General features: G+C 41.7%; 1 protein-coding gene across 7 annotated transcripts in view; it reads right to left on the bottom strand.

Annotated features, from left to right (window-relative positions):
• Positions 1–14541, bottom strand: part of LOC111869831 (spermine oxidase) — a 534307-nt gene that overhangs the window by 23677 nt on the left and 496089 nt on the right. The window contains exon 1 of one of the 7 annotated variants that reach the window (XM_023861644.2): positions 11927–11946. The exons of 5 other annotated variants lie outside the window; for them this stretch is intronic. Coding sequence is in view for 1 of the 2 variants with exons in the window: in XM_023861643.2 (XP_023717411.1) it covers positions 11875–11890 (16 nt within the window). In the remaining variant the exon portion in view is untranslated. One more of the 7 variants, XM_023861643.2, reaches the window with a different exon arrangement.

The following is a 14541-nucleotide window of genomic DNA, read 5'->3' as shown; positions in this document are numbered from 1 at the left end:
TCAGTTTTTGGTGTCTCTCTTCGTCTGACGCCTACCCTTTGACCTGTCCAGCAAGGGAGGCCCTGCCAGTAGCTACGCTACGGCTGGTATAGCTCTCAGGGTCCTTGGCATACTCAAACCCCGTCACCACGATAAGGTGGAGACACCAACGAGGGGGTTATCATCATCATCATCATGATCATCATTCATCATCAATTTTAGTTTTTGAAAAGCTTACAAATTTTATAATATATTTTATGGCTCTAATTACAAAAGAACATATAGTTCTTACAGCGGCAGCTTTACTCAAGCGTGTTTAGATACTGTAGCGTGTAGACCGGTTGCTATGTAACGGTCATGAAACGACGTCCGTTGTTAGTAACCAGATTCTTAATAAGCAAATATACCAGAGCCGTTACTAAGTAAAGGTTTCTCAAACAAACATGTTGCTGTGCAACAATTGAACAAGAAATAGAGGGACGGTGTTTCCTGTACATGCCGAGGAGTTATCTCGAAGACAAGTGGGGCGACCAAGTCAGTTGAAAGCCTGTGAAGAATAGGCTAGAAGGTTGGTGTGAAATGACCGCCAACCTGGGAGTTAGTTGAGACGTGAGTTCTGCAAGGGAGGTTGAGAACAGATGGCGCTATAATTAAGTTGATAGTCAGTTGTGGAGTGTTAATCAGCGGGCAACGGCATGACCACAGAAGCTGAAGAATTTCCGTTGTTAAGATTTGTTACCAGGAAACGGCTGTTGAAGATACTGCAGGCTGGAGAACACTAAGCGTGTAGTGATTCATAAAGTGTGAAAATCAGCGATAGAGCTATAATTACTTGTAGTTGTGAGTTGTGTGTATAAGTGATCAATAAATCCACTCACCAATCCAAACCCCGTCTATAGTCACCCCTAAATCGTGACAATACGTTACAGGCAAATATTCCACAGCATAGACGAAAGATAGTTTTGCGTAATTACATTTTATGTAGAAGAATTGAGACCATAGTACCACCATACTTCTCCTAGTTCCATTTTAATATTATGTTCGTATTTATGTCTAGGTCTTGTTGTGTCTTTCCTTCTGGTTTTCCCACCAAAATTCGGTATGCATACCTCTTCTCTGCCATTCGTGCTACATACCATGCCTATTTCATCCGCCTTGATTTGATCAATCTGGCGAAGAGTACAAGTTATGAAGCTCCTCATTGTGCAGTTTTCTCCAACCTCCTGTCACTTCATCTCTCTTCGGTCCAAATATTCTCCTCAGCACCCTGTTCTCAAACACCCTCAATCTATGTTCTTTCCTTAATGTCAGAGACCAAGTTTCACATCCATACAAAACCATAGCCAAATTATAGTTTTCATATTGTAATTTTTACGTTTTTAGACAGCAGATGAGAAGACAAAAGGTTCTGGATTGAATAGTAGTAAGCATTACCCGAGTTCAGTGTCCTCTTAATTTCTTCCTGAATCAAATTTTGATTTTTTAGTGTCGTTCCCAAATATTTGAACTGTGCCATATTTTCAAAAGATCCATTACGTAGTTTTTATTTGAACGATGTAAGACGGGAAGCTACGTAGTAAAAATGTCTATTTTTTAAAATGTAAAATTAATCGAAGGGGTAATAAAGACGCAAAGGCAACCCTATGAATAAATTGCCAACATAGACGAAAGGGGTGAGAGACTTAAGTTCGAATGTCACCCATACTGTTGCACAAGGTTTCACGGGATACAAATAAACTCTCTTCGTCTGCCACACTCCTCTCCCCACCCTTCTCGGGTTATTTTTGGCTTCAATGAGATGAATGGCAGTGAGCATACGTCACATGGAAAACCATGGCAACACTTTGCGTCATTAATGTACACTCTCAGTCAGTTCCGTATGTAGAGCACGAAATGTACAACCTGGGTTCGATTCTCTGTAGAGGAAGAGATTTCTTTTCGCAAGGAAATCCAGACAGAAACTGATAATGTACGAGCAGCGGGGGCTATTTCCCAGAAGGTAAAGTGACCTGACCATTTACCTCCGTGCAACACGGTAAGACCTGGCTTGAGTAGAAGAATGTAGCACTGTTGTTAGACTTTAATTTTAACTTAAAATATCGATGTATGGATTTGCAAGCTCGCGGTGGTCATAGAATATCCATCCATTATGTCCAGGGACGAAATGAACAGTTAGATAGTTCAGAAACCGATATCGTATCTTGCATGTCGGCCAATGCAGTTTCGAGGTGGACACCACTGAGAATTCACATAAGGCGTGCATGCGAAGTGAGAATGACGAAGAGACGATAAGTGTTAAGTGCATCACACTGACTCTACCGTGTAACCTCAGACATTCGTACAAAAGTCAGTTGAAGTAAAAATAATTTTCTTTCCTGGCGAATATGTCGGAGCCATTGCGCTCGAAGTACCGAGAAATTTATATTTATTCCAGCCACTGTACCGTAAGGAGTCCTTGATAGCTAAGTCGGTATAGCGATAGGCTACGGGCCGGAAGGCCGGGGTTCGAATCCCGGCAGAAGCAAGATTTTCCTCTCTTACATATCATCCAGACCGGCTCTGTAGTCCACCCAGCTTTCTTTAACGTAGGTTGTTTCCCCAAGGTTAAAGAGGCTGGAGCGTGAATCTGTCCAATCACCTCAATTTAGTCCCGAAGTCAACAATGGTGGAGCTATACCTCAACTCCTCCATACCCCTTCCTGGCACAGTGCCTAATTAATTAAGCACAGGGGCGACTTTACTTTTTTACCAATGTTTCATATAGGATACGTAGCGAATAGTGGCAGTTTCATAAGGCGTCATGTTACACCCATCCTGATGACTCCCTCCCTCACTCACTCATGGAGCTGAGCCCTTCTTGAGAAGCAGCTACTGAAGAATTTCCCAGCATTTTATGGAACCCGAAGGTTCATTTTCGTGTTCACAAGAGCCCTCCACTGGTCCCTATCCTGAGCCAGATCAATCCAATCCATATCATCTCATCCTATCTCTCTAAGACCAATTTTAATATTGTCCACCCTCCTACGTGTTGGTCTTCCCAGTGGTATCTTTCCTTCTGGCTTTCCCAACATCCTATATGCATTCTTCTCCCCCATTCGTGCTAGATGCACTGCCCACCTCATCCTCCTTGACGGCTCCCTAAGCATGCTATATCAACCTATCATTTGTCCGTATTGGCTACAGTTTGAGCAATAACACAATAAATAACATATAGGCCCAGGACGTCTGTTAATTGAGGAAGTTGACTTTATCCCCTCGACTCTGGAAAACACGTGCAAAATAAATCAAAACTGCAGCCTCTTTGATGAACAACTTCGGGGACATTCTGAACACGCGATAAAACCCAGGATTTTAATGGGCGAGTCCAACTGCGGGCGATATTCATGCCAAAACGTGTCATAACTTAGCAAAACTGAAGCAAACCTCAAATTATTTGTTAGTCTGTTGGGGTTCCTCGGAAACAGGGATCAATATGAAAGGTCGATATTCATCTGACGGCTCACATAGCTGACGCCATGATTACCTCTAGGATCTTCTGGGATATGAGGCGTAAAATGTAGACATGAAGATACAGTTGTCCCTGTGATTATATAATTAAGCACCACACCATGAAGACGCATGGAGAAGTGGAGCCATAGATCAACTGTTCTCGACTAGGTGGAGGTGAGGAGTCAGCTTCACGCCCCGGCCGCTTTACACTCAGGGAAAGAGCTCCTGTTAGCCGTTGGATAGGAGATTGACGTACCCCTGCCGGAGCTCCAACTCCGATCCCGCGGCTGAGTAGCCACTAGCTAGTGGCTATACCGACAGCGCTATCTCGGCTCCCATATAATTCCGCGTACTCTACTGAAAGTCATCCGACGTTTCGGAGCTCTATTTGTTACCTGCTATATGCTGATTTCTTCCCTGGTTTATTCTTCAACCCTGAATATGGAGATGATATTAACCTCCGAAACGTAGGTAGGCTCTAAATGGACTATACGACATTATATCCCAGAAGAAAGGAATATTCACCATGATTACCTCAAAAGTAAAAAGTTATCCCTGTAACAGGAAGTGGAGGCCCATAGTATTGTGAGACGTCGAGGCTCCCACGTTATCTAGACAACCGGCTCACAGATGGCGGCGAGATTGTCAGCCTTACGTACCAGCCGCCCTTTACTCCCAGGAAGATTCCTGGTACTCATTTTTGTTCGAGGCTGAATCGACCCCAGGGCCATAGTGCTGCTGGAAGGATTAGGTCAATTGAAAATATCCACCTCATCGGAAATCGAACCCACTACCTTCCGGCTTGTAACATAGTGCCCCACTGGGTTTACAGAAAGGGAAATAAAGCTGTGTTTAGAGACTGCACCGTGTAATTATGTTACCCGCTAACTTCAGACTCTAGTACGTGCCAATCTCATCACTTTACTTCCAAGCATCTTCAGAGTCTCTTCTAGCCGTAAGCCAATCACAGCCCAAAATAAGCAATTGTGTCAGATTGCCTCGACTGGCAGTTAAAACCAGGAAGGAGCAGCTCCGTCTGTGACGTCACATCATGCAGCTCTTGTTTTCCTTGAAAGGGTTTTCGTTCATAGCGCTGTGACGACATAGAGGAGTGTTGGCGTTTCTTCCCGTTGCATGGAAAGTATACTGCAGAGGCGGCTTCTGCGCGCCAAACCATGAACAAGTCACGGCATTGTGACGTCATATCACATTTCGAATAAATTTGGGAAGAGCTCGGTTAGCAAACGTTTTGTTTTGTTTCATTTTCAGTGAGTGGTTAGGTAAATAGTAACTTAACTAAATGGACTTCACCCAGTCTAAATCATTCGTGTGGGTTTCTGATAAAAGAAGAAAATTAAAGGTACTCAACACCAAAACAACAGGCGAGCAGTGGCGGCAACTATGAAGGTTACGTAATAAGTTTTGTGTGGCACCAAACTGAACCTATTTCCTCCTCCTACTCCTCCTCTTCTTCATCATCTCCTCTTCAACTCCATCCATTCCTCCCCCGTCCCCTCCTCCTCCTCCTCTTCCTACTTTTATTCTCCCCCTCCACCGCTTCCTTTTCTTCCTCCCTCCTCCTTAACTCTACCACTTCCTCCCCCTCCACCTCAACTCCTCCTCTACCTCTTCCTACTCTTCTTCTCCTCCTTTCCTCTTCTCCTTATTCCTCCCTCCCCTTAACTCCACCTCTTCATCTTCCCCTCCACCTCAACTCAACCTCTTCTTCTCCTTTCCTCTTCTCCTTATTCCTCCCCTCCCCCTCACTTCCATCCCTTCCTCCTCCATTCCTCCCCTTCAGCATTATCATTGGTAAAACAGCCCTTTTTGAGCCATAGACTTCCTTAAAAATCTCTACCATATTTATCTACTCTTGCTTATGTTTCCTCGCCGTTTATTTTGCCCAGCGCTTTCACATTATTATCTACTCCATCTTCCCACATCAGTCAGGTCTTCATATTATTCTTCTCCCTTCGGGTTTGGCGTGTCGTTGTTGGTCCCTTAAAATACCCATGCCTTCATACAAAGCATACAATTCATTATTGCACCGAATTCTCCATCCATTGCTATCTTTGGTTGGGCAATAGAGGAACCTTAAAACTTTTCTCTCAAAGATAGCAAGAGCCTTGTCATCAGATGCAGGTAGTGCCCATGTTAATGTCTCGCATAACACGATTTTACTTTTCCATGAAAGTAAGTTAACAAAGGTAAAGCTATCCCTGCAACAGGCCGTGGAGGCCCATAGGGTTGTGAGACGTCGAGGCTCCCACATTTTCTGGACAATCGGCTCATAGATGGTGGTGAGGTTGTCAGCCTTATGCGCCGAATACCCTGGTACTCATTTTTGTTCGAGGCTGAATCGACCCCAGGGCCATAGTACGACTGGAAGAATGAGGTAAAGGTAAAGCTGTCCCTGTGCTTAACTAATTACCTACTAAGCCATGAAAGCGTATGGGGGAGTGGATGTATAGATTAACATTTTCTTGATCTCGGTACTAGCTGGAGGTGATTGGTCAGCTTCATGCCCCGGCCGCTTTTACCCCCGGTAAAAGAGCCTTCAGTGTCCATTGGAGAGGAGGCTGGGTAGACCCCAGAGCCGGTCTGGACGACTTAGATTACTGAGTCCCTACCGGGACTCGAACTCCGACCTCTCGGCCTTCCAGCCCGTAGCCAGTCGCTACACCGACTGAGCTATCCCGGCTCTGTCCAGGCTATAAGCATGTTTGGTGTAACCGTAGCCACAGTGTCCCTTATGCGGGCTTTCATGTGTTGAAGGTCGTTGATCTTAACCTGGTAGACAATGTTCTTCACATAACCCTGCAAGAAAAAATCCACTGGGTTTAAATCTGGCGACCTAGGAGGCCAGGCGATTGGTTCACCTCTGCCGATCTATCTCCCAGCCATCTCTCTGTCCAGGTGATTCCTAACATGGAGGCGGAAATGTGGCGGCGCATGTGCATAAGCCAGACATAAAAAAAACTTTCAGTTTTCCTTTTTTCGACGGCATAAACCGCATACGTGTATAACAATTAATTTCCGAGATATAAATTTCTTATTTTGGATACTTTTCATCAGGACACCCTATGTTAGGATCAACACGTGACGCAGTATTTTTTTGCAGATGTGTATCAGCGATTCGGATGAACTATTTGACTCCATTTTCAGGATATAGCGCTGAAGATGACAGGGAACAGTTTCTTTTTGAAACATTGCTATCTGTCTAAAAAATTACATGGCATATCCCACTTGATTCTCCTCTGTTAACCATTCAAATGATAGCAAAATCCCCACTACTTTCTACTACAGAACATGGCGACACGTTCCAAGCCATTGTGTTGATCCCGTAGGCGTATTGGCAGGGATACTGTTTTTATGAATGAAATTAGAGAGGTAACCTTCAAGGCATCTTAAAGTGTGTCTCCTTGAGTCCTTCATTAATCAGCGCCAAGAAAACAGGCTCAAGTCTAGTGCTTATGGACAACGAATTGCTATTTTTATAGCATTACAAGCTGTTGTGGCAACCGGCGGTCGGCCAGACTTACCGATGTAATCCGAGAGTTTATTTATCGAACAAAAATTAAAATAAAACAATGGCGCAGATCCATTATTGGGAAGTTGACATTAGGCCCGGTAGTCAAGGCATTTAATATTGCCGGCGCTTCTTTCAAATTTATTCAGATAAACTGGGAGCACTGAGAATGTCAATGTGTGCACTCCGACATAGAGTGCACATTTCGAACCCCGTTATATAACTCTGAAATAAAAGTAAGACACTCGGTCACAACAAGTGAGTCATTTGCCTCAGAGCAAACAACTTGTATGACTGATAGCTGCGAATATTCGTCTATTAAGTAAGCAGTGTCTGATAGTAGACATGGAATGCCTCTCCAGCTTGGGGGGTTTCGGCCTAGGATTAATAACCGTTAAAAAAAGTGTTCTGTGTAGCGAACTTTGAGCTTTGACATTAACGGTGTTAAGACTTATGGGTTTTCTAGCGGTTTTCTGAGATATGGGACCGTGTTGTCTGGTAGACTGTTACCAGTGTTTCGGAGGAATGACTTGATTCAGTCTTCAGGATGTCATATTAACACAAAGGACTATGATATGAATCATTACCGATGTAGAAACGTTTAATATTTACCAAAGTTAGTTAATCAGAGCTCCGTGATTTTTTTTTTCCATTCAGAATGTTGAATCTTAAATTTTTACCTCTTGATCCCTCGTTGAAGTCTCCAATATTCATTCCCGGCCGACCTTCATGTATCTAAGGAACCGGTAAACTGCATAAACTGTGTGACCTACCATTACATCGAGTTAATATTAATCACTGTTAAATATGGTAAATAATTAAACTTTCTGGTAACCAACTCTGGAATTCAACTTCTCCAAGATCAAATTCATAAACAGACATGATCATGGGCCAACTGAACTCAGTTCGTGTCCTCATAATCAACTTTCCTGGTTCAGTTTTATATTAAGCTCCAGTATCCTGGATTTTCCATATGGAAATTTCCTATAGGTTTCCTCGGTAAATTCTTAATGCATTCCTCATTCCTACAAAAGCATGACACGAAAGATATGAGTAAGAAAGGAAGATTTCGAAGTCTTGTCCAAGCTAGAGCCATTCTCTTCTCCCAGCCTCACGTCAGCCTCAAACACATTCTATATACGAGGATAATATATAACCTGTATATTTTATATAAAATACATATATTTTTTCAGAAAGATCTAAAAGTGAAAACACTTGGGAGATCTAGAAATAAATGGTAGATACTATTATTAAAATAGAGCTTAAATAAAGAGGATATGGCGATGTGGATTGGATTGAAATATCTCAGGGTATGGACCAGTGGTGGGTTCTTGTGAAAAAGGTAATGAATTATCGGGTTCCACAAAAGGCGGGCATTCTTTTTGACTAGCTCAACAAGCAGTGACTTCTGAGGAAGGGTACTGGCGAACGTACAGACTTCTGTCGTATATGCCTCCTATAGCAAATGTAATTTCATTCATTCATTCATTCATCAATTGCTCTGCAGCCTTTCGTTGGGCCTTGACCTCTTCTTCAGTTTCGTAATTTTTCTTACAGAGAAGGTAGGGCTGCTTGGAAGAGTGATCAGCCAGTTTCAAAGGCCGCTACCTACATACAGGACAATACAAACACTTAATAAATGCATACACAGACATCCATGACTTGAGTGGGATCTGAAACCAAGATCCCAGCTTTCGAGCGAGCGAAGACAGTTCATGCCTTAGACTGTGATCTGCATAGTAAATCTCCGGGTATAATATTAAGGTAAATATGAGCACAACAAAACAGGACACGTAATTGTTAGTCACAAGTCTAGTGGCATGACACTAAAAGTCCTGCGTAGTAACAAATCAGTAAGTATCATAGTAATTTAAGGTTAATATTTTCCATAAATCTACTTGTACGCTATTTCAACCTTTTATTCTGCTACTGATAAGAAGTCGTGGATTTTTGTTTCTCCCACTACTCTTACTTTCCTCCCCTTCTGCGCAGATCAGAAGTAATCGTATAATAACACGACTGTATATAATTTCATAATACTTAAGATGACCACAAGAAATATGTATTCATTATCCAAACATTTATCTGACTGCTCATTATCAAGTGACACGTGCAAGACAATTTGTCAGAAAGAGCTTTAATTTTTCCGTCTCATCAATGAACAAACAATTATTATAAAAGGGACTCAGTCATGTTTAGTCGCAAGTAAAATAAAAAAATGAAAGCTACATACAATTTATGCTAGCTGATGTTTTATTCATGTCAGTCCAATGAATGAGTCTTTGAAATGTGGCCTTCTTTGTAGCTGTTTTCATCACTTCCCTTCGGTAGGCCTACACTGAACAATGATGAAGGCTAGTTACAACTGGAATACTGGCTTGTCAACGAGACAATGTTTTGTAATATGTTAATTAACTTACTAAATGCATTTCATATATCATAACCAAACGTTTACTAAAAAGAGGAACACCTGATTTGTCATTTATTATACGGGACCGGATTTTAAGTTTATTCTAAAGTATATGGAATCGTTTATTTTTTATCTCCTCTTTTAACACGGCAGTCAATATCCTTGTACATTTCATCATGACAAGTTATAACGAGACATCAAGCATTAGAAATCTGTTGGGTTTGTATAAGGATTCGTTATAACTGAAAGGTCGTAAGCTCTTTCATTCATTCGATAGATGTAAGGCCTTACAACGTTTGTGTGAATGTGGCAACGTATGGAGAAAAAAAAATTCGAAAGTGACAACCTTCAGAATGACATTAAGGTGAACATTGGTTTCTCATTTATTCATTAGGCAGTGAAGGTGTGACAGAAACAAGTGCTGAACGCCACTGAAACCATTAGTCCTTTACAACAAGTCATTCAGTTATCAATAAACGTTTCAAGAAACGCCTCATATGGTAACTAATAAGGTAACGTTACCATGTCTTATGCAGATGATCGTTGCAAGCTCTGTAAAATGATTGATTGGTAAATTTCATTCTTGGTAGATAGTAATGGCGTACAGACGTGACGTCACATAAGTTACTGAGACCCCACCCTCGGTCCTCTGACAGCCTCACCAATCATTTGCGAGCCGGACCCATTCGCCCACTCATTAAAATCACTGCAGTTGACGACTTGTGTTTGTTGCATCAAATTAACTTTTGTGAGCAGAATTCGTACAGGTGAAATACTTTCTCACTTCAAGTGGAATAAAACAAGGCGATTCTTTTAAAACATTGCTTTTTAATTTTGTCCTAGACTTTGTCATTACGAAAATCAATGAATATCAGCGCGCGTCGGAAATGAATAACCAAAAGCTGAAACTTTTTTGTACTGATTATGATAATTTATTAGCGAGGAGTAAAAAACCGATAAAGAATAAAGCAGATATCCCGGAAAAGAAACTTTCAAAGGTGAAGAAGGTAAAGTTGCCCCGTGCTTAACTAAGTAATCACTATGCCATGAAGGCTCATGGGGCAGTGGATGTATAGATCCATGTATTCTTGACCCCGGCACTAGTTGGAGGTGAGTGATCAGCTTCATGACTCGGCCGCTTTACCCCCTGAAAAAAGCCCCGGTACTTACTGGATAGAAGAATGGTTGAGCCTCACAGTCTGTCTGGACAACGTGGAGAAGAGGAAACGGCAATGAAATCGTTCTACAGCAATAAGTGTTGAGAAATCTGACAACTTTTACACAATTTAAGTATCTTGGAGGAGCCTGGATAGCGCAGTCAGTATAGTGACTGGCTACGGACTGGATGATCGAGGGGGGGGTTCGAGTCCCGGTTGAAGAATTTTCTCTTCTCCACATCGTCCAGACCGGCTCTGGGACCCAGCCTCCTATCCAATGGGTACCGGGGCTCTTTCCTCTGGGGTAAAGTGGCCAGGGTGTAAAGCTGACTACTGACCCCTAACAAGTTCAGAGGTCAAGAATACATGGATGTATACATCCACTCCCCTATACGTCTTCAACAGATCCCATAAGGAGATAGCAACCGTCCCTACTAAATTTAATATGGCGACTTATTTAAATCTGAATTTTAATCGCAATTTTAATTTTAATTTTAAAATCGAGACATGCAAATATAGTGAACAGTTTAGCATAACGAGGACACCTGATGATGGACGTATATGGCCGAAACATTTCGTGAATAAAGATTAAAGTGACTGCAACAATCTTGTGTTGCACTGTGACGGAAATATATATTGATTAATTAATAGATATTAATGCAACATGATGCTGAAATACAATATTAATAGTACTGAATTTCATTTGTAGAAATAATGATTCCAACGTTTTAAGTAGTTCCAGTTGGTGCATTGTTAAATGCTGTACGGCTTATTGCCAGAATGTATTGCTTTTCCAAGTGCAGACCTATTTTAGGCAGTGGGTTTGAGACTACAGGAGTTGAGTGACAGGAAGGAGGGATTTTATATGAGGTGGCATCAGTGACAGGAATACAACAGGTGCTGGTCGGTGGAGGGAAATATTCTGCCCACGACTTATGGGGGCCCACTCCATAGCCTTATCGGGAGGTGCCCGACAGAGCAGCCCGTTACGTCGCCCAGCCAACTTCGGGAAGCATACTACATACGAGCAAAGAGTCGATAACAGGAAGCTGAGAAATGAAGGCGAGACTGCGAACACAGGTCCCAAGTTAAGATATTCCATAACATGGGCCTATTCACAGAAAACATCACTGTCAAGAATGTACAAATGTGTACGTATGCATACACACACATACTCGTATGTACAGACAGGAATCCAAAATACAAGTTTAATTTTCTAGCAAAATGTCAAAATTCACGTTCCCATATTCTCCCTATATATAACCTCATAGAAGCAAAATGTAAAATTACCCCTGTCCATAATTAATTACCATGCCATAACAACATATGGAAGAGAGGAAGTATAGCTCCATCATTCTTGACCTTGGCACTAGCTGGAGATGAGTGGTCAGCTTCACGCCCCGGCTGCTTTACCCCTAGGAAATCGCCCTCGGTGTCCATTGGATAGGAGGCTGGGTGGACCCGGAGCCGGTCTGGACGCTGTGGAGAAAAATGCACGTATAGAACAGGGATGTTCAACGTGCGGCCCGCGTCAATATCCTTCCAGTCCACAAAATATTGGTTAACGATGTTTTCATCTTTAACACAGACCGGGAATCTTGCAAGAAAATATATACGTTAGAAAATAAAAATACCGAATTAATATAACTCCATGGTCGTTCGCAATGTCCGGACAAAGTGGCACTGGGACGGATTTTCTCCGAGTACTTCGTTTTCCCCTATAAATTCTCATTCCACAAACTGCTCCATATTCATTCATCTTCATATCTCTGACTGTACTTTGTCTCAATACCGACACTTAAAATAAAGATTTTATATACAATTATTTATAATTTTGGTATATAACACTCCAATATGTTAAACTCATATAAATGGTATTGAATTTTACGGATCAAATTCTATCATGTATTTGATCTGATCACTACAGGGAAAATATTTGCACAGCAGTATATTTGAAAGAATATATATTTTTTAGGTGACACGCGGAAGCGAGCTTGGTTGAGGCACTATGCAACAAGTCGGAAGTTTGTGAGTTCGATTCCCGATAAGGTCATTGAAATTTTAGAATGAGCTAATCCTTCCAGCCGCACTATGCCCCTGGTGTCGACTCAGCCTCTATAGAAATGAGTACCAGGAATCTTTCTTGCAATAAAGGGCGACCGACGCGTGAGGCTGTCAACCTCACCGCCATCTGTGAGCCGAGTGTCTAGAAAATGTGGGAGCCTCAACATCTCACAACTCTATGGGCCTCCACGGCATGTTACAGGGAGAGTTCTATCTTTTTTATATATTCTTTTATAATACGGCCAGCGGTTAGGTGGGGCCTATCTAGGGAGTGAGGTTACCCTTAAGTAGTCTGAAGTTTGACAGCAGTGACACAAGAGATTCTGACAAATTAGGAAATACGATTCTGTCGCATTCGATCTACTGTTTCATCTAGATTTTCAGTCGGTTCGTTGTGCAAACTTTTGGTTCCTTCCTATACATAGTAAAAGAGGTGGGGGGGGGGCAGGCGACCATAACTACTGTTCATGTTCTTAGACCTGGCTACTCTGAACATAACGCGCAGTGTATTTAGTCGAGTTCAGCAACTCAGATAAAGATTGCAGGGTGCGTGCACGTTATAGCAGGGCTTCAGTTGCAGAGGCTCACTCTCCGTCTATCCCACAATGCAACTGCAAACACTGACCTGATACTTTCACTTCTCCTTATGCGCACCCCACAGGTCAGGTCAAAGTATACGGCCTATACATGATGTAGAATCTTCTAAGATGATTCTGAAGTTCAAAATTCTTTTGTGTTTGAATTCGTTATCACCAAATTCTTATTTAATAGCATATATGTAATAAACTTATATTGTGTGGTAATTTTGAAGGAAAACCGTATTTAATTGGTTAATTTTTTTGTAAAGCCCGAAAAATAACATTAAATTATTATAATATTAAAATTGAGGCAGGAGTTTCTGTCTTAACGTTCGTACCTACCCGCCATACTGCATGGGATAGAATTCCTGACGAAAATACAATTCAATATTCGTGTTAATTTTAAATATTATAACACAAATGGTCCAATTTATTTTGTTTGAATTTCAAAACAGTCGGACTCACGCGCTGGACTGTAAGGAGATTCTCCAAATGTGAAACTGATTCCGACAAAGGAGAACCTTTTAAATACATTTTTTTGAACACACTTCAAACAGTTGAAATCCAAATGAATTCGTTAGTGATTGCTTTCTTATGTTTTATTTTTGTTTTTGATTCCTTCTTATGTTATAAGTTTCAGATTGTCAAACAGTGGACAGGAAGGAAATATACGTGAATATAAAAATGGACCGAACTCCGAACTTGAAAATGTTAACCCATATTTGCACGAACTGTCTGTGCTTTGAGACCTTGCCCTTTTCAAACAATGTGCAATAAACTTGATCAACTAATCTACCTGAGATGAGGATTGCAACGTTTGTCTGAATTCTAATAGGAACCTAATTATAGTACGCCCCCCTTGATCCCTCCAGGAATACAACTGCAACCAATGCCCTGCCACTTTTTACCATACTTCACATTTGCACTAGAAGAAACCCAGACAAATGAAAGAACAAGGTTTGTAGGTACTTATTTTAGAGTGTTTTGGACTTCATCCATCTGGACCAGTGATTGAGACTAGCTCTTTCTAACGGGCCCAACTGAGTAGGTTTATCCTTCCCTACCCACCTGAAGACGGAGACAGATCCAGTCTCCGAAACGTCGTGGTCTTTTGTCGTTTACATACCAGACGATGGATGAAGTCCAAAACAAGCCAAAAGAAGTACAGTATACACAATCTTCAGAATCCTTTCAAGTCTATCCAAAGTTTATAGGCCTCGTCTCTAAGCCTGGCCACTCTGAATAGAATGCGCGGGGTTTGTTTGAGCCCACTAAGTGATACAAGGATTTAAGTTACGTGTGCGTTATAACAGAACCTTAGTTTCAGTGTCTCAC

The sequence above is a fragment of the Cryptotermes secundus genome, unplaced genomic scaffold (genome assembly GCF_002891405.2).
Source record: "Cryptotermes secundus unplaced genomic scaffold, Csec_1.0 scaffold286, whole genome shotgun sequence".
NCBI classification, from domain to species: domain Eukaryota; kingdom Metazoa; phylum Arthropoda; class Insecta; order Blattodea; family Kalotermitidae; genus Cryptotermes; species Cryptotermes secundus.
The sequence above is the reverse complement of the archived record's forward strand: the minus strand, read 5'-3'. Positions and strand labels throughout refer to the sequence as shown.